At 37.4% G+C, this 19,841-nt stretch overlaps 7 protein-coding genes and 1 pseudogene across 8 annotated transcripts; 1 reads left to right on the top strand and 7 right to left on the bottom strand.

Annotated features, from left to right (window-relative positions):
- Positions 1 to 1,938: 1,938 nt before the first annotated feature.
- LOC110760251 (putative germin-like protein 2-1) lies at positions 1,939 to 2,944 on the bottom strand. The gene is made up of 2 exons (XM_021962490.2): positions 2,705 to 2,944; positions 1,939 to 2,583 (listed from the first exon to the last, which is right to left on the bottom strand). Exons 1-2 carry the CDS (start codon positions 2,817 to 2,819, stop codon positions 2,048 to 2,050), a joined length of 651 nt encoding a protein of 216 aa, XP_021818182.2. The 5' UTR covers positions 2,820 to 2,944; the 3' UTR covers positions 1,939 to 2,047.
- A 714-nt stretch (positions 2,945 to 3,658) lies between these two features.
- LOC110760246 (putative germin-like protein 2-1) lies at positions 3,659 to 4,646 on the bottom strand. Its single transcript, XM_021962484.2, has 2 exons — positions 4,487 to 4,646; positions 3,659 to 4,356 (listed from the first exon to the last, which is right to left on the bottom strand). The coding sequence occupies exons 1-2, from the start codon at positions 4,596 to 4,598 to the stop codon at positions 3,821 to 3,823; spliced, it is 648 nt and encodes a 215-aa protein (XP_021818176.2). The 5' UTR covers positions 4,599 to 4,646; the 3' UTR covers positions 3,659 to 3,820.
- A 1,302-nt stretch (positions 4,647 to 5,948) lies between these two features.
- LOC148295244 (uncharacterized) lies at positions 5,949 to 7,178 on the top strand (annotated as a pseudogene).
- A 1,255-nt stretch (positions 7,179 to 8,433) lies between these two features.
- LOC110760233 (putative germin-like protein 2-1) lies at positions 8,434 to 9,287 on the bottom strand. The gene is made up of 2 exons (XM_021962467.2): positions 9,138 to 9,287; positions 8,434 to 9,026 (listed from the first exon to the last, which is right to left on the bottom strand). The coding sequence occupies exons 1-2, from the start codon at positions 9,247 to 9,249 to the stop codon at positions 8,749 to 8,751; spliced, it is 390 nt and encodes a 129-aa protein (XP_021818159.1). The 5' UTR covers positions 9,250 to 9,287; the 3' UTR covers positions 8,434 to 8,748.
- Positions 9,288 to 10,447: 1,160 nt separating this feature from the next.
- LOC110760232 (putative germin-like protein 2-1) lies at positions 10,448 to 11,490 on the bottom strand. Its single transcript, XM_021962466.2, has 2 exons — positions 11,291 to 11,490; positions 10,448 to 11,169 (listed from the first exon to the last, which is right to left on the bottom strand). The coding sequence occupies exons 1-2, from the start codon at positions 11,400 to 11,402 to the stop codon at positions 10,634 to 10,636; spliced, it is 648 nt and encodes a 215-aa protein (XP_021818158.2). The 5' UTR covers positions 11,403 to 11,490; the 3' UTR covers positions 10,448 to 10,633.
- A 1,923-nt stretch (positions 11,491 to 13,413) lies between these two features.
- On the bottom strand, positions 13,414 to 14,262 carry LOC110760248 (putative germin-like protein 2-1). 2 transcript variants are annotated; one of them, XM_021962487.2, is made up of 2 exons: positions 14,068 to 14,262; positions 13,414 to 13,949 (listed from the first exon to the last, which is right to left on the bottom strand). In XM_021962487.2, the coding sequence occupies exons 1-2, from the start codon at positions 14,180 to 14,182 to the stop codon at positions 13,414 to 13,416; spliced, it is 651 nt and encodes a 216-aa protein (XP_021818179.2). In that variant the 5' UTR covers positions 14,183 to 14,262. The 2 variants fall into 2 exon arrangements, with proteins under 2 accessions (XP_021818179.2, XP_021818178.2); XM_021962486.2 differs by having other exon boundaries at positions 14,071 to 14,262.
- A 1,384-nt stretch (positions 14,263 to 15,646) lies between these two features.
- Positions 15,647 to 16,643, bottom strand: LOC110760247 (putative germin-like protein 2-2). Its single transcript, XM_021962485.2, has 2 exons — positions 16,472 to 16,643; positions 15,647 to 16,358 (listed from the first exon to the last, which is right to left on the bottom strand). The coding sequence occupies exons 1-2, from the start codon at positions 16,581 to 16,583 to the stop codon at positions 15,823 to 15,825; spliced, it is 648 nt and encodes a 215-aa protein (XP_021818177.2). The 5' UTR covers positions 16,584 to 16,643; the 3' UTR covers positions 15,647 to 15,822.
- Positions 16,644 to 17,255: 612 nt separating this feature from the next.
- LOC110760238 (tubulin beta-1 chain) lies at positions 17,256 to 19,491 on the bottom strand. Its single transcript, XM_021962473.2, has 3 exons — positions 18,983 to 19,491; positions 18,407 to 18,676; positions 17,256 to 18,223 (listed from the first exon to the last, which is right to left on the bottom strand). The coding sequence occupies exons 1-3, from the start codon at positions 19,374 to 19,376 to the stop codon at positions 17,553 to 17,555; spliced, it is 1,335 nt and encodes a 444-aa protein (XP_021818165.1). The 5' UTR covers positions 19,377 to 19,491; the 3' UTR covers positions 17,256 to 17,552.
- Between the last annotated feature and the right edge of the window lie 350 nt (positions 19,492 to 19,841).

The raw sequence follows: 19,841 nt of genomic DNA, 5'->3' as shown, positions 1-19,841 counted from the left end.
CAAGACGTTGTAGACTCATAATTGGTTCTAGGTTTTCAGAAAACTATGATGGGGAATTTCATGTGCTAGGAGGCAATACATCCAACTGTTCTGAACAACAAGTAGGCTCTCCTAGTCCATCCCCTCCTCCCAAGTTCAGGTGTCGTACCACAGTGTGATGGATTGTTATTTTGGAAAAAGGTTTAATATCACAAAACGTCCATAAGGTTTACAAAACTATCAAATTACATCTTTAATCTCTCTTTTTTGTCATTCGTGGTCCTCAAGGTTAGTATGTGTTATCACAAATGGTCCCTGATATATATATATATATATCACAAAACATCCCTCAGGTTCACACACCTATCACAAATGGTCTTTGCGAAATTTTTCAATTTAAAATTCATAAAATTTTGGGTTTCTTTTTAAAATTTTATGAATTTTAAATACACGTGACACTATATTATTTGAGATGTGGGCTCCACATATATGCCACATCAACAAACTAATGGAGTTTTGAAAAAATAATTTAAAAATCATAAAACTTAAAAATTGAAAAACCAAGAGTTTAGGGTTCATAAATGGTCCTTAAGGTTAAAATCTTCTATAAATGGTTTTTTCATTTTTAAATTTTATGAATTTTAAATTATTTTATAAAAAAACGTCATTAATTTGTTGATGTGGCATATATGTGGAGCCCACATCTTCAAAAATGTAGTGTCACGTGTATTTAAAATACAATATATATATTTTTTTAAAATTTTAAAAGAAAACCAAAATTTTATGAATTTTAAATTAAAAAATTAAAAAAATTCGCAGGGACCATTTGTGATAGGTGCGTGAACCTCAGGAATGTTTTGTGATACATATATGCCACGTCAGCAAACTAACAGAGTTTTTTACGGAACCTAATGACAGAGACCATTTGTGATCACACATACTAACCTTGAGGACCACAAATGACACAAAAAAAACATTAAGGATGCAATCTGATAGTTTCGTAAACCTTAGGGACGTTTTGTGATATTAACCCTTTTGGAAATTTTTCTTTCTTCCTCTTTCTCACATACGTCTTTAACTCCATGGTTTGCTGACGATGGGTAGTGTAACCCAACATTGAAGAAAATAAATGACCAAACCCGTTCATCAATCAGAATATATATAGTAATCAATTGGGTTGTTTTTATTATCAATTTCTGTTGATAACTACAGCTTGCAATAACAATCAATTGCAATAGTGTATTTGGAATTTAAAAGCTTTTTTTTTTTTGTCAAAACAAATTTAAAAGCTATTGATTGGAGCAGATTTGCAATAGCTATAAAGCCGAAAGAGAAAAAAAAGAAAGATCAGCTTACAAAGACACGAGAGGGAAGAACCAAGAGAGCGGTAGGACAGACTGGAGATGGAGGGATTTTTTATTTTTTATTTTTTTATTTTTTGTTGTTGTCAAAGCCACTAACATTAGTTTTTAAAAAAGTTAACAAACTTATCGGAGCCGATGTGGCATATTTACAAGCATTGGATTAGATGAATGGTCCAATTTTTATGAAATGGGGGTAAATGCACCATTTCTAAATGTAGAGGCTCGGAATCCCTCTCCCCAACATCTCCATCCGGCCTATCATTTAGTGAGCTGGCCAGGATAAGATTGGAGTTGGGTCCGGTCCTGTCCCCTTTCTCGTGATGGGGGATAGTACTTGTTTTCAATAATATGTGGAACAATTGTCCATCTCCAAGCACCAAATATGAAACACGACAATAGTCCATTTTAATCGAAATAGTCATGTCCATCCTGTCCAATTCAAACCATGCATGTAACATACCATAGTTCTTATCAGTTTTTTTTTTTTTTTTTTTTTTTTCCTCTCTATCTTCTTCACACTATTTTTTCATTCACCAGGTAAAAGCACAATTTCTAGTTTAGCCATAACAATACAATCAATAACTTTGGGATAGAGTTCTTTAATCACTGTCTATATAGTTTCCTCTTCATGATCATAATACAAAATAATTGAATAGCAGGGGAAAAATCCACCCCTTATATTCAAATGAGGTTGGTTCACTTATTCAGAATATAGAATGGAGGTAATTGATAACACCTTTATCAACATGAAATGCCTTCACAAGAATGTCATTGGCAATGCTAGGCTTGGACCCAAACACAGCACTGGCAATTACCACCACACCTGGATTTTGGCTGCTGAGAGCTGCAATAGCAACAGCATGACCGGATCCTACATTTCTCTGATAGTGCACAAGTCCAATGGGGAAAACAAACACATCACCCTTCAGCAACACCTTGGTGATGTGACGATATTCAGGGCTCGATGTCACAAACCCAACTTCAAGGCTGCCTTCCAGGACTGTGATAATTTCGGAGGCGCGAGGATGAGTGTGCGGAGGATTGACACCTGATGGTGCATAGTCGATACGGACAAGAGAAATGCCGAGAGTGTTGAGTCCTGGTACCTGAAACACAGTTACTGGTGTTACACTTGACCCAATTGGGTTTGATGTGTTGCCTTCTAAATGAAGTCCACAAAATGAAAAATCAGCGGCTTCAACTGTCTTGGGGTCCTTGCAAGCTAGGCCATTAACCAGCACTGCCACATTTAACTTGCAAGTTAGTTTGGTAATAACATCATATATACATAGAATTCAAACCAATTTGAGTGTTTTGGTTAGTTTTTTTCACAAGCAGAGAAGCAAAAAAATCATATATACCTCGACTTCTTGTGTCTGCAACGCAGAAATCTTGAAGCGGACTATGATCAGATGCAATGACAACTGACAAAGAAAAAGACAAGACTAACCCAAAGAAGAAAATATAAAAGGCCATTTGGTATTTTAAGTATATGCTGCTCTAGAAGTTGTGTCTAATTTGTGGGTCAAATTAAAGTTGTGGGAAAAAATTGTGCAAAAGTACAAGAAGAAAGTGAGGAACTGCAAGGGTCTGAAAACAACTACAACCATATATATATATGTGTATATATATCTCTGCAGTTCAAGCACTGAAATATATAAAGTCTGTGGCCCCTTCTTTTCTGTTTTTTTTCTTTTTTTATTAGTGCTTGTTGCCTAGCGGCGTGCTACAGTAGTATCAAAGAGATATAATGGCTTGCTCTCATGCAGACAAGCGTTCTCTTGTGTAATTAAATTTGAGAGCTGAAGTGGTCGGCCCCTTGTATATCTTTGGTCTACCATGGACCAAGGTGTCTTTATGTATAAGGGACAGAGTTATAGCTCTTTTCCATGCGCACTTTGAAATCACATTTGGTTTAGCTTTAAAAACTGATATCTTTGGCCTACCACTCACCAAAGTCTGCTTATATATTGATGCGATTTAATTACTTTTCTTAAAAGTATAGATAAAAAGAGGGATATCTGTTCTCCATGTGGTTTATTTGTTGTGTGAGAATCTACTTATTTTGTCATATGGAAAAGCCTTTGGCTACTTGATCACGGAAATGCTATAATGAGGGGTTGTGAAAACAAAAGATCTTTGGTGGAGCTTGGTTGGTGTTGTATATTAAGCTATAAAAAAATGAACAAAGTTAACCTAAATGAAGCAGAGCCGGGCCCAAAGAGCAACCAGGCCAAAACAGAGCAGATCACTCCACAGCAAAGGCCTAAACAAAGTAGTAAAAACATCGACCAGGCCACACAAGGCAAGCAAAATAATAAAACAAGAAAACATATATAAATCAACTTGGTTTAGATTGCTTATTGACAATAAACACGAACCGTACGTTTTCTTTTTTTTTTTTAAAACACATTAGACACTCTCAAATAAACTTTCAGTCCCTTTTGACTTCAATAGAGCAGATTCCATCTTGGAGTCTAAAACCTTGACTGGAAATTGTAGATTGTGTCCTTGTCCACTTGGAAAGTTCTTGTAAGAACATCACTAGAGATGTCAGGATTCGATCCAAACACTGCATTTGCAATGGTAATAACACCTGGATTTTGGCTGCTGAGAGCTGCAATGGCAACTGCATTACCATATCCAATATTGCGCTGGAAATGCAAAAGGCCTACTGGGAACACAAACACATCACCCACATGAAGTATCTTGGTGATGAGACGGTTTTCGGGGTGGGAGGTGATAAAGCCTACTTGGAGGCTCCCTTCAAGGACTGTCAAGACTTCACTGGCTCTAGGATGTGTGTGTGGAGAATTAACACCCCACGGTGCATAATCGATACGAGCAATGGAGATGCCAAGAGTGTTAAGTCCTGCAATTTGGGCTACATTGACTGAGGTCACATGTGAACCGACCGTGTTTGATGTGTTGCCTGCTAGGTGAAGGCCACTGAAGGAGAAGTCATTGGCTTCAACAAACCTGGGGTCCTTGCAAACAAGGCCATTCACTGGTACTGAAATCATATGATCATGAGAAAACTACATTAGAAACATATATATAATTACCAGTTTACCACTGGCTGACTGATTGATATGAAGTCCTTTTTGGGAAATACAGTAACATATGTAATGATATATAGCTACCTGATCTTACTGGGTCAGCCACGCAGAAATCCTGAAGGGAACTTGGATCAGTTGCCAAAGCAATGGAACAAGTTATGGCGATGAATGCCAAAAATAGAAACTGAGAGGCCATTGGAAATAATTCAACTCCAAGTTCTCTGAAACTTTTTTTAAGGATAAACTTGAAGAACTGTGGATTGAGACCACTACATGTCTCTGATTTTATAGAGATTAGGAAGGTTAAATTTTCTAGTCTTTGTGTGTGATCATTGAAAGCTTGTCATCACTTACCTCACTTTATCTTTAGGTGCCGGCACTGAAATGGTTTTTTTTTTTTTTCTCTCTGAATATATTACTCACACATCTTGAACTGCAAAGTTGGCAGTTGGCAGTTGGCATGCAGATTATAAAATCTTCCTACTTACGTACCTCTTTTGCTGCTCTGTTTATAATGTATTAGTTATTAATTGTTCCACATACTTGCTATTAGTTATTTATAATGTACTTAGAGTATGCATGCAGGTTCAACCTTCGGAGTACTAAAAGGAGTCATGGTTTTGGTCTTCACAATTTTCTTGTTTATTAGTTAACTTAGAATGTAGACAGCATTTATATTCGAGGTTTCTTTTAAGCAAAATGGAAATCCGGTTTGGGTCTCTTTAATATTGTGCAAATGCAAAAGAACCAGACATAAATGTGAACTCATTTTTTATTCAGAGATGTGGACTCGTTTTGTAACTCGTTTTTTATGTTTCAACAAATTAAGGTTTTTTTTCTTTGGCACAGAACAAACTTTATGTTTTACTGCCATTGCATTGGTCCTTTGGCACAGATCAAACTTTATATATATATATTTCAATAATACATTCGTATTTTATACATGTCTATTGTTTTTTAAAAAGCACACGTACAATCAGTGGCGGACCTGTGCAGGTGCAAGGAGGTGCACCTGCACCTCCGGTCGCAGGAAAAATCCATAGCTGGAGTTGCACCTCTGCTTCAGACCATAGATGCGCGCAACCTGTTCAACGAAATGCTCAAACGAAATGGGAAGCCTGCGCTGCTGGCTGTGTGCGCTGCAGCGCGCGCGCTTGTTTTTTTTTTTAACGAAGCCTGGCCAAAATGACGTCGTTTTGGACCAGGCTTTTTAAAAAAAAAAAATTAAAGGCGCTGCTCTCTTTTTTTTGGACCAGGGTTTGTAAAAAAACAGAAAGTAACGACGACCTGGGCTTTTTAAAAAACAGAAAGTAAAAAAGCTGGGCCATTCGTGGCTTTTCAAAGGGGTTCTATAATTCCTAAGTTAATTGGGTTTAAATTGGGCTTCTATAATTCCTATTTTAATTGGGTTTTAATTGGGAGTCTCTTTATTCAATTGGGTTTTGGAAATTCCTTATTTAAATGGGATTGAGAATTCTCTTTATAAAAGACCAACTTAACATCACCCAAATTCATCAAACCCTTATTTTCTTTTAATTGTACAGTTATGGAACGGTACTTTAAGAGAAATAGTTTAAATCCTCCTTCAAATAATCCGGGTAGTTCAAATCCTCCTTCAAATAATCCGTCTAGTTCCAACCCTCCTTCAAATAATCCGACTAGTTCCAACCCTCCTTCAAATAATCCGGCTAGTTCAAATAATCCTTCAAATAATCCACCTAGTTCACATCCTCCCTTGAATAATTCGGGTAGTCCAAAACGATCGGAGGTCACTGAGTTGGATGAAATATTGGTTAATCTTCCTGCAGACCCTGGACTTAGACCTCCAATGACTTATTATAAACCCAATTTTCGAGAACAAATCCGAAGAGCCTATCTACAAAGGGGTCCTTGTCAGCCTAAAAGCCAAAATGACATGCCTCAAACACTTATGGGGGAGAGTAATCGACGTTTTCTTGTCAAATGGTTTGATTCATTTGTTTGGTTGGAGTACAGTAAAGAAAAAGATGCTGCATTTTTTCTTCATTGTTATCTTTTTAAATGCGACTTTGATAAACAAGGAAAGGCTGGAAGCGATGTCTTCACTGAGAAAGGGTTTAAAAATTGGAGAAAGGGACCCGAGAATTTTAGGAACCATGTGGGACAAGTTGGAAGTCTTCACAATAAAGCTACACAACATTGTACAGATTTAATGAATCAGAAGCAACACGTTGAAACCATTGTGATCAAGCAGATAGACCAAGCTCGTATTAATTATCGCATTCTATTAACTGCCGCACTTGATTGCACTAGATATTTATTGCGACAAGGTCTTCCTTTTCGTGGCCATGATGAAAGCGAAACATCTAGCAATAAGGGTAATTATGTGGAGCTTTTGTAATTTCTTGCAGATCATGATGAGAAAGTTCGTGCCGTTGTGTTTGAGAACGCTCCAAAGAATCTCAAGTATATTGCTCCTAAAATTCAAAAAGAGCTTGTCAATTCTTGTGCCGCTGAAACCATTGATGCAATTATTAGTGATATGGACAATGCATTCTTTTCTATATTGGTAGATGAATCACGTGATGTTTCAATAAGAGAGCAAATGGCTGTGGTGTTGCGTTATGTGAACAAAAAAGGGCAAGTAATTGAAAGGTTTGTGGGTGTCCAATATGTCTCTGATACAACTAGTAGCAAATTGAAAGAGGCAATTGAGCAGTTGATTTCTTCAACAAAGTACAAACCAATGAAACTTGGAGGGTCCTCTTTTCTTTTTTTTCATTTATACATTAAATAGTATAGATAGACCTTTTAGAATAGTATAGCCGTGCGGCTATACTACGATTCTTTTTTCAAAAATAATATAGTGACACGTGGCGTCTAATCGCTGGAGGGTCCTTTTATTAAATAAATAAAAAACAATAGTACAGCCGCGCGGCTATACTCTGTTTTTTAATATTTTTTTACTAAAAGTGGAGTTTTCTTGACACGTGGCGCCTAATGACTGGGCTCCTCTTTTTTTCTATGTAAAAATAGTACAGCCGCACGGCTATACTCAGTTTTTTTTAATGTTTTTAAAACCGTATAGCCGCACGGCTATACTATTTTACAAATCCTTTAAGTAGCGTAATATGTATTTCTCTTTTTTAATTACTTTGATTGGTAATTATGTTTTAGTTATTATTTACTTTGTGAATATTAAAGGAAAAAAAGAAAAAGAAAAATTGAATTACTATTTATTAAGTAATATAATTCACGAAGTTAATTAAAATATTTAATACTAATTATTCACGAAATAAATAATAATTAAAATATAATTACTAATTTAACTAATTAAATAAGTCAAATATATTATTTAATTACTAAAAATAAAATTTTAAAAAATTAATTCACCTAAACATCCTAAGTTTATATTTATTTTTGTAAAAAAAAACCTCTCCCGACGAAATTTCGTCGGTAGAGGTTATTTTGTCGGGAGAAACCTAATCCGACAAATATTTGCCGGCATAGATCTATACCGACGAAATTTTGTCGGGAGAAGTGTTTATGTTATTTTTTTTATATTAAGTGTAAAATTAGTTTCTTTACTTTTGTTTTTTCGCCAACTTCTTTAATTTAATTAATATCTTATCCTTTTTAATTTAAATTCTTCTGTGCAAATAAAAAATAAAAAAAATACTTATTTTTAGTTTGGGTGTCTTAATTTAATTAATATCTTATAGTCTTTTGTATATATATATATATATGTACGTACGTATTTTTCAATAATACATTCGTATTTTATACATGTCTACTGTTTTTTTAAAAACAAACGTACAATAGAGCGTATTGTACATGTACATACGCATTTCTAATGCTTAATACCCATATTTTATTACAAGATTTTCAATAATTCACACAAAGTTCACGTATTATACAAATAATTCTCACATATTACTGAATACGAATAATATATTTAATTTAATACCCAAGGCCCAAGTCTTTGATTAATTTAATTATTTTTAATGGAAGCCAAATCCAAAACCCAGCCTGTTAGCCCAACTCTCCAATGTTAACCGCACTTACTAAATCATCGTTGTGCTTTGTTTATAAACACCTTAATAGGAGTGTAAATTTTCGATGTGGAATTTCTATTTTTTTTTCACTCTTCTTCATAGTGTTACCAACCCCATCCCTGAATTTCTTTTCTACCTGATTTGCAGAAAAATGCCTTTCCTTTTCCACCATTGCCTTTTCAATAGCTTTTATTCTTCTTTGTAAATCCTGCAAGTCCGAAACACCATCTGATACCATGGCCACTTTATCTCCATCCAAATGAGAGCTTTCAGCATGCAAAAAGTCATCCTGGATACAAATGATATCCAAAATCACATGCACCATCGAACTATTGAAATCAAACACATGAATGTTAAGATTTCGCTTGCTCGAGGATGCGTGTGGGGAGGATTAATTCCCCATGGTGCATAGTCGATGCGCGCAATGGAGATACCAAGAGTATTAAGTCCTGCTATTTGAGATACATTAACAGGGGTCACACGTGAGCCAACTGCATTTGATGTGTTTCCTGCTAGGTGAAGCCCACTGAAGAAGAAGTCATTGGCATCAACAAGTTTGGAATCCTTGCAGACAACACCATTCACTGGTACTGAAATCATGATGAGAAAATTCCATTAGAAACATAAAAAAATTCCACTAGCTGATTGACATTATCGTCATATATATGTACATATGAATGTGATTCTAGCTACCTACCTACCTGAGGTTTTCGGATCAGCCACGCAGAAATCTTGAAGAGAACTTGGGTCAGATGCCAAAGCAATGGAAGAAGTTATGGCAAGGAAAGCCAACAACAGAAGCTGAGAGGCCATTGGAATTTGGAAATTCTTTGGCTCTATATTGTCCCACTGTCAAGACAGTAAACTTCGGAAGCAAGTATAAACTTGAATTGTGGATTGAGAACATACGCTCTCAAGCTTGCGGTCCTATATGCACTGAAAATGTCTATTAGTCTTTGTATCCGCGTATGAGAATTTGTTCTGTACTGAAAGCTTGTCATCAATTACCTGACTTTAATCTCAGATGCCGGCCTTTAAATGGTTCCTTTCTGTGTATGTATGATAAGAATAGCTAGCCAGGTCAAAGTTAATGAATGGAGGCTATCTTATTATTTTATAGAGGTAATTTTGGCCCTATTCTTAACTGGATGAGCTTCAGGAGACTTGTTCAGTTGAACAGGTCATTATGAAGCTAATTTATATGCCTTTATATTTATACAATAATTGATTTTGTCAAACTCTGTCTTGAGATATTTTATCAATCTAGAAGTTGCTTTCATATATGAAAAACTACGAACGATAACAAAGGAAATTCTTTCTATGTAAATTATTCTTCGATTCCATCAGACAACCATGCAAATCCTTTGCACAATTGAGTGTAATATGAAGTGTCACTTACCTTGTTGGAAGACAAAGAGAAAAAATTAAGGAATTTAGCAAGCCACCAAGTGTTTGCTTAAGATATTTCAAAAATGGTTGCTTCCTTCATGGAGTTTTAGCCACAACTTCTTTTCGTGGCCACATTTTCTACGTAAAATACCATCCGCGAGTGATTTTTTGCTAATGATCAATAGAGAAGAAATCACCATATCATCTCTACAGGTATCTTCTGAAACCACAACAGGATTTCATTACTAAAAGTGTTTAGCAGCGAACCACCTTATCTTGCAGTGCTCATAGCTGGAGGCATTTTCATGATCAGTCAACCTAACAGTTACCTAGCTTAGTTTCTAATCTTCAGGATTCTCAATTGCTCTCATTGTTTTATTTTAGCCTTGTTACATCAATCTTCCATTCAGCAGAATTTATATTCTCCTTTAACTGCATTGGTCTTTTGCTTTCTGGATCATCATTCTTGCTTTAACTGATTGGTTTAAGTCCTTAAATCGTTCATGAGATTGCATGGACGTTTACTAGCTGGCTAAAATTCTTTTACAGTACTTTAAGCCTCCATATATGATAGCAAACTTCAATAATAATTTTATTTCTTGGAGCAATAGAATCAAACAAATAACAAATCAACTTGAGCACATTTCTAAGTGACCATAAACAAATGATTCTGAATCAGACGAAATTAATATTAGACCAACATGACTGCAACGAGAAATAAACTGTAACAATTTTCTTAACACTACATTGCACACTTCAAATGAATTGTCTGTCCCTTTTCGGTGAATTAGAGGCTCCATATGGGACTCTAAAACTTTGACTGGAAATTGTAGATTGTGTTCTTCTCCACTTGGAAAGCCTTTGCAAGAATATCAGCAGAGATGTCGGGCTTTGATCCAAATACTGCATTTGCAATGGTAATGACACCTGGATTTTGGCTGCTGAGAGCTGCGATGGCAACTGCATTACCATATCCCACATTTTGTTGGAAATGCACGAGACCGACAGGGAACACAAACACATCACCCTTCTCAAGTACCTTGGTGATGAGACGGTTTTCGGGGTTGGAAGTGACAAAACCCACTTTGAGGCTCCCTTCCAGGACTGTCAAGATTTCACTCGCTCGAGGATGTGTGTGGGGAGGGTTAATACCCCATGGTGCATAGTCGATACGTGCAATAGAGATACCAAGAGTGTTAAGTCCTGCAATTTGGGCTACGTTGACAGGGGTCACACTGGAGCCAACTGCATTTGATGTGTTGCCTGCTAGTTGAAGCCCACTGGAGAAGAAGTCATTGGCTTCAGCAAGCTTGGGATCCTTGCAGACAAGACCATTCACAAGTACTGAAAGCATGATGAGAAAATCACATTAGACACGGATATAGTTTACCATTTTATCATAGTATGCATGCATTTGTTTTGCAGAAATAGAACAAAAAATATATGAAATTATGATTCTAGCCACCTGAGTTCTTTGCGTCAGCCACGCAGAAATCCTGAAGAGAACTCGGGTCAGATGCCAAAGCAATGGAAGAAGTTATGGCAAGCACTGCCAACAAGAGAAACTTAGAGGCCATGGGAAATTCTCTCTATCTTAATGTCACACTATATATCAAAGATTCAAGGCAGTAAACAGAGAGATGGATCAACTTTGCTTAAACTTCGTAAGCAAGGATATATATAAACTTGAGTTGTGGATTGACACCATATCTCTGTCTCTGCTTTTATAGAGGGAGGGATCTCTTCTCTACGTGTTTGTTGTTGTCCTATGCTTTGAAAAAGTCCAGTCTTCATTTTTATCCTTGTAGTACAAGTTTTCATAGAAAGCTGCTTGTCATTGCTTATCTGATCACTTTAATTTTCAGGTGCCGGCATGGTGCTTGGCCTGCTGCCATTGAGGAAGGGTTCCTTTCTCTGTGTGACGAGAATCTTTAGCTGGGTCAGATTTGATGCAGAGACTGTATCAAAGGCATGACGCACGGTGAATTTGCAGTCATGCTTTTGGTCTTTGCAGTTCTGCATTTCATTTTGTTGAATAGAATATTGTTGACAATTTATATTGGAGTTTTCTTTTTGTTTCATGCAAATTTGGTTTGAAAGCCGGTTGCCGTGCTTTGACTTAAACTAGGATATATAATGTCTGGAGCAGATGTGGACTTATTCAATTTTGTTAAACTGCTGTATCATTAAATATTATTTTATGATTTATGATAGACAAAGGATTTCGGAAATCACTCCATCATAATAACACGATTGCAATCAGCTTCCACCAAATTGCTTTATCTCGAGGATTTCCGAAATCCTCTGTCTATCAGATTAAACCATCAGAGCCTGAGAAAGCTTGCCCTTGTTCTAATTAATTTTGTTGAGCAGCTAACCATTCTTTATAAACAAACTAAATGATCGCTAAAAGAACATGAATTTTGAAAAGAGTAGGCCTGGGACCTTGAGCTATATAGGCACAAAAGATGGTAAATATGCATGCATGACCAATAATAATGAAGTTCATCCCAGAATGCAAATCTGTCAACATTTGCATCAGACAACCATGCAAATCTTTTTACGAAGAGAGAATCGGTGAGTCGAGATGGGCTGAGGATTTGTCAAATAACTAGTTTTAAAACGTATTTGAAATACTTAGGCTTATAAAATTCTATGAGGATTTGGCCTAAATACAAATCCAGTCAATTAATACACAACCGAACAATTGGATTTGGATTTAGGATCCCGAGTCCAAATCCACCCTTACCCAAACGGACAAAGAATTTAGCAAGCGCCCAAAACTTTGCTAAAGTTATTTCAAAAGGCTTACTTCCTGCATAGATTTTTAATGACAAATTCTTTTAGTGACCACATACCTCATGATTTTTATTTTTATTTTGGCTAATAATCCATAGAGAAGAATTCACCATATCATCTCTACAGGTATATTCTGACACAACAAAACAGAATTTCATTAGTAAAAGTGTTTAATTAGCAACGAACCACTTTGTCGTCGCCTTATCTTCCAGTCTCATAGCTGGAGGCATGTTCATGATCCGCCAACCTACCAGTTACCTAGCTTAGTTTCTAACCTTCATGATTCCCAATTGCTCTCATTGTTTGATTTTAGGCTTGTTACCTCACTTTCCATTCAGCAGAAACTCTATTCTCCTTTAATTGCATTGGTCTTTTCGTTTCTAGATCATCATTTGATTGGTTTAAGCCCTTAAATCTTTTATGGCATGGCAGGAATCTAAAAAGTTTTTCCTAACCTCTTTCCAATTGTTCATGAGATGTTAGATATGCATGGACGTTTTCTAGCAGGCTAAATTTCATTTACTGCACTTCAACCATGACCTCCAGATATGGTAGCAAACTTCCATAATTTTTATTTCTTGGAGCAATAGAATCAAACAAATAACAAATCCACTTGAGTACATTTCTAAGTGAGCACAAACAAATGATTCTGAACCAGACACAATGACAAACCAACACGACTGCAACGTGAAATAAACTGTAACAAACAATTTTCTAAACACTACAATACACACTTCAAATGAATTTTACGTCCCTTTTCAGTGAACTATAGAGGTTCCAAATGGGACTCTAAAACTTCGACTGGAAATTGTAGACTGTGTTCTTCTCCACTTGGAAAGCCTTTGCAAGAATATCAGCAGAGATGTCGGGCTTTGATCCAAATACTGCATTTGCAATGGTAATGACACCTGGATTTTGGCTGCTGAGAGCTGCGATGGCAACTGCATTACCATATCCCACATTTTGTTGGAAATGCGCGAGACCGACAGGGAACACAAACACATCACCCTTCTCAAGTACCTTGGTGATGAGACGGTTTTCGGGGTTGGAAGTGACAAAACCCACTTTGAGGCTCCCTTCCAGGACTGTCAAGATTTCACTCGCTCGAGGATGTGTGTGGGGAGGGTTAATACCCCATGGTGCATAGTCGATACGTGCAATAGAGATACCAAGAGTGTTAAGTCCTGCAATTTGGGCTACGTTGACAGGGGTCACACTGGAGCCAACTGCATTTGATGTGTTGCCTGCCAGTTGAAGCCCACTGAAGAAGAAGTCATTGGCTTCAGCAAGCTTGGGATCCTTGCAGACAAGACCATTCACAAGTACTGAAAGCATGATGAGAAAATCACATTAGACACGGATATAGTTTACCATTTTATCATAGTATGCATGTATTTGTTTTGCAGAAATAGAACAAAAAATATATGAAATTATGATTCTAGCCACCTGAGTTCTTTGCGTCAGCCACGCAGAAATCCTGAAGAGAACTCGGGTCAGATGCCAAGGCAATGGAAGAAGTTATGGCGAGCAATGCCAACAAGAGAAACTTAGAGGCCATTGGAAATTCTCCCTATCTTAATGTCACACTATATATCGAAGATTCAAGGCAGGAAGCGGAGAGATTGAGCAACTTTGCTTAAACTTTGTAAGCAAGGATATGTATGAACTTGAGTTGTGGATTGAAACCATATCTATGTCTCTGCTTTTATAGAGGGAGGGATCTCTTCTCTACTTGTTTTTTGTTGTCCTGTGCTCTGAAAAAGTCTTTTTGTTTTAACCCTATAGTACAAGTTTTTCATAGAAAGCTGCATGTCATCGCTTATCTGATCATCTTAATTTTCTGGTGCCGGCATTGGTGCTTGGCCTGCTGCCATGAGGAAGGGTTCCTTTCTCTGTGTGACAAGAATCTTTAGCCTGGTCATATTTGATGGAGGCCGTATCATATTACTCACAAATTTAAAAGGGCTTCTAGAATAAATTTTATAAAACTCTCGGCACCTATTTCTCTGCTCTTTCTGCAATGAATAGATTTATTGTCATTCAGAATTTATGTTATAGTTATATACTACACAATTGGTAATATTCTATATGCAGCTGGGAAGCATCAGATAATCTATTGGAGGTTTCTTTTTATTTCATGCAAATTTGGTTTGAAAGCCAGTTGCCTTGCTTTGACTTGAACAAGGATATATTATTTCTGGACAGCAGATGTGGACTTATTCAATTTGGTGTAGTTTACACACAAAAGTATGAAACTTTATTATAATTATAAATAAAAAATAAAATAAAAAGGTCAACCACCTATTACTTAAATTACTATACTATTCTTTCTTTTTTTAAAATGAAATCATGCATCATTCAGTCATGCAGATCTAAGCTTGTACATGAGACATCGGAAATGCATTAATTTAAGCCAAGCTGCAGGACCATCCTCTAACCAAATAGACGCATCCATGCATGTCTTAGCAATGCCTTAGTTTCCAAGTTATGAGTTACAAGTTTAAACAAGCCATTAAAACTTGATCCCTAAAACAGAGAGAAAAAAGAGAAAAAAAACAAGCCATTAACAATACTTCAATATACCATCTCCTGCTGATTTAGGGATTTAGGGATTTAGGGATCAAGGTTTATGATTCAACTCTCAAATCGTCGAGAGCTGAACCCAAGGCTACACCATATTATTATGTATAAAACTCAATGTGCTGTAGTTTAAACCATCAGGTTTTATTCATTTATAGAGTAGAGCACTGAGGTTTCTTGTCAGCAAAAATGGAAATTTACCCAATTCTTGAAGGAAGGGCACTGAGGTTTCTTATCAGCAAGAATGGAAATTTACAAGTCCTTGGTAAAATTATTACATTAATAATCAAATCTACTCAAAATTATTTTCAGGGCATGACCTCCGGGTGCGGTAAGTTAGTATCAATGTCCATGATTATCACTCAAACCAATAGAATGAAACAAAATAATAGATCAACTTTGATTACACTGGTGTATGAGCACAAACAAATTATCTCCTTGAAGTATCAGCATCAAACAAAATAACAGACCTTGTTCCTAATATAACAAAAACAAAATACAAGACAAACATGATTGCACCCCTAAGTGAAACGTAAAGATTCTCTAAACACTACAATACACACTTCAAATGACCCTTTTTAGTCCCTCTCGATTGAATCAGAGGTTTCAAATTGGACTCTAAAACTTTGACTGGAAGTTGTAGACTGTGTTCTTATCCACTTGGAAAGCCTTTGCAAGAATATCAGCAGAGATGTCCGGCTTTGATCCAAATGCCGCATTTGCAACGGTAATAACACCTGGATTTTGGCTGTTGAGAGCTGCAATGGCAACTGCGTTACCATATCCAACATTCTGTTGGAAATGCACAAGGCCTACTGGGAACACAAACACATCACCCTTCTGAAGCACCTTGGTGATGAGGCGGTTTTCAGGGTTGGAGGTGACAAAACCAACTTTGAGGCTCCCTTCCAGGACTGTCAAAACTTCAGTGGCTCGAGGATGTGTGTGTGGAGGATTAATACCCCACGGGGCATAATCGATACGCACAATGGAGATGCCAAGAGTATTAAGTCCCGGAATTTGGACTGTGTTAACAGGGGTCACACGTGAACCAACTGCATTCGAGGTGTTTCCTGCTAGGTGAAGCCCACTGAAGAAGAAGTCATTGGCATCAACAAGCTTTGAATCCTTGCAGACAAAGCCATTCACTTGTACTGAAATCAAATGAGAAAATTACATTAGAAACCATATATAATTACAGCTAGCTGATTGATATTATCTTCATAATATAGATAATATATGAATATGATTCTAGCTAGCTAGGTACCTGAGGCTTTTGAATCAGCCACACAGAAATCCTGAAGAGAACTCGGGTCAGATGCCGAAGCAATGGCACAAGTTATAGCAAGGAATGCCAACAACAGAAACTGAGAGGCCATTTTAATTTGGAAATTCTTTGGCTCTCTATTATCACACTTAAACTTTGTGAAGAAGGATAAACTTGAACTATGGATAAAGACCACCATATGTTGCTACTTTTATAGAGAGAAGTATAGCTAGCTCAAACCTTTTGTGTTCTTCTCTGCACTGAAAAAGTCTAGGCTTGTAACCGTGTGTGACAATTTGTTTAACTAAAGGCTTGTCATCTATTACCTCGTTTTATTCAGGCAATGGCATCGGTGCCAGCATTGAAATGATTCCCTTTCTGTTTATGAGAAGAAATTAAGAATAGCAAAGTCAAAGTTAATGGAGGCTTGTATTACTCATAAAATTTAGTAATTACTTTGGCCTATTCTTGAGATTGAGTTAAGGAGACTTGTTCAGTTTCTTTTGTCATTGTTATTAGTTTTGTGTATTTGCTGTTAGTTTTTAGTGTAATGTTTTTGCCCAGCAAGGATTGGAAGAAAGAAACTACAAATTGCATACTTTTCTCAAGGAAACACAAATTACACGTAAAGACAATTTCAATTATTTTTAAATTTTCTGTTGTCTCTTCCCCACCTCCCTCATCTTCCTTCCTTCTTTCTCTTGTGTACTTCCCTCCTCCAAAAAGCAAAACAAAACCAAACTCATTCATAACAGGGCAAAGGAAAAGATAGGTGTCACGGGGCTTCCTTTAAAATCTCTTCAGAGAGAGAAAACTCTTTAAAAGATAATCGATATTACAATAACCATATGTTACAAGACAAAAATCCATCATTGAAATATAAGCTTCACATTATATGCCCTACACAAATCCAACACGAAAGCGCTGTTACCAAAAACCCATCTCTTATACAAGGACCCTCACCCCCCACAATCCATACATCATATCAAATCTAAATTGACTGAGCACCAGACAATCACCCTTTCAAAGTAAGCCAACAACATACCAATTTTTGGACAAACTGAGAAACTACAAAGATACATCAAGCACCAAGCTCCTCTTCCTCCTCCGCGTACTCTTCCTCCTCCACTGTTGCATCCTGGTATTGCTGGTACTCAGCCACCAGATCGTTCATGTTACTCTCGGCCTCGGTGAACTCCATCTCATCCATTCCCTCTCCAGTGTACCAATGCAAGAAAGCCTTGCGCCTGAACATAGCTGTGAACTGCTCGCTAACCCTCCTGAACATTTCCTGAATAGAAGTCGAATTCCCCATAAAAGTGGATGCCATCTTCAGACCCTTGGGTGGGATGTCACACACACTGGACTTAACATTATTGGGAATCCACTCAACAAAGTATGAGGAGTTCTTGTTCTGGACATTAATCATCTGTTCATCAACTTCTTTGGTGCTCATCTTACCACGGAACATGGCAGAAGCAGTAAGGTAACGTCCATGGCGTGGGTCAGCTGCGCACATCATGTTTTTGGCATCCCACATCTGCTGGGTCAATTCGGGCACGCTCAGAGCACTGTACTGCTGCGATCCTCTTGAAGTTAGGGGTGCAAACCCAACCATAAAGAAGTGCAGCCGTGGGAAAGGGATAAGGTTAACTGCAAGCTTCCTAAGGTCAGAGTTCAACTGTCCAGGAAACCGAAGACAACATGTGACACCGCTCATGGTGGCAGAGATGAGGTGGTTAAGGTCACCAACTGCAATCACAATGCAAACAAAAATGTCAAAAGGATCACATAGCATATCTTCCAATTATCACTTAAGATTCGTATGTGCACATATAATTTATATCGTTTCTTTATAAGATGCAAATTTCTGAGGAAAACCAATTTATCATATAACCATTGTCAGCTACTATATATATTAAGATATGGACTTACAAGTAGGGGTGGAAAGCTTGAGAGTACGGAAGCAGATGTCATACAGAGCCTCGTTGTCCAAAACCATACATTCATCGGCATTTTCGACAAGCTGATGCACAGATAGGGTAGCATTGTATGGCTCAACAACTGTATCCGACACCTTCGGAGATGGGAAGACAGAAAATGTCATCATCATCCGATCTGGGTACTCTTCCCTGATCTTGGAAATAAGAAGGGTTCCCATGCCAGAGCCAGTGCCACCACCCAAAGAATGACAAACTTGGAATCCTGTTCAAAACAAAATGGAAATATTAAAATTTTGAATCATAGCATCCAAATCAGCCATTCAAATTCTAAACTGTCAGACCAATTAAGCATTTTTAATTGCAACATCACAATTATTATTGCTACAAGCCTACAATTTCAAAAAATTAACCATGATTAAGCGCTATAAAGACATTCAAGCCAACCCAAATAACACATGGGGCATAATTAGGCACCACAATATCATATAAAATCACACTCACAAAAATAAAATAAAATAACCACTAAATTTCGAAATACAAAAGAAACCAGAAAACATTTGCATCATACCCTGTAAGCAATCGCAGTTCTCTGCCTCTTTGCGCACCACGTCAAGCACAGAATCAATAAGCTCAGCACCCTCCGTATAATGCCCCTTAGCCCAGTTGTTTCCAGCCCCAGACTGCCCGAAGACGAAGTTATCGGGTCTGAATATCTGCCCAAACGGGCCGGATCGGACCGAGTCCATGGTCCCAGGCTCCAGATCCATAAGTACCGCCCGTGGAACGTACCTTCCCCCGCTGGCCTCGTTGTAATAGACATTGATTCGCTCTAGCTGGAGCTCAGAGTCGCCGTTGTACCTCCCGGTGCTGTCTATGCCGTGCTCGTCGCAGATCACTTCCCAGAACTTGGCCCCAATCTGGTTCCCACATTGCCCGCCCTGGATGTGAAGAATTTCTCTCATTTTTTAGGGTCTGAGTTCTGTTTGGTTCCCGGGAAAATGGGAGGGAAAATATTGCGAGGCGGGGTTTGGTTTTGCCGCGATTGAATGGAGAGGAGCGGGTAGTGGGGAAATGTAGCGTCAGATTGTATTTTAAAGGGTGGGTGGCGTGGAAATATGGGGACTATGTAGGGGTATTGTGGGAAAATCGTGTGTGCATTATTATTGGTATGTTTTTTGTGGGGTTTCGGAATTTCTAATTTTGGGGTGATGTGTTGTCCGACACAGTGAAATTCAGATTTTTTATTTTATTTTTTATATTAAAAATAAATTGAATTGATGGAATTTTTCTAGAATTATTAAGGAGTGCCCACTGCCCACCAAATTTTTGCCTTTGCTTCAAGCAAAACAAAAATGGGCAAAAGCTATAAAAGCAGATACGTGGCTTTTTTGGGTTATCTATTTCAATTGTTTCTCCTTTGAATTTTG

This window comes from Prunus avium, chromosome 4, assembly GCF_965620075.1.
Source record: "Prunus avium chromosome 4, drPruAviu1.hap1.1, whole genome shotgun sequence".
Taxonomy (NCBI): Eukaryota; Viridiplantae; Streptophyta; class Magnoliopsida; order Rosales; family Rosaceae; genus Prunus; species Prunus avium.
This window is presented reverse-complemented; position numbering and strand designations above follow the sequence as displayed.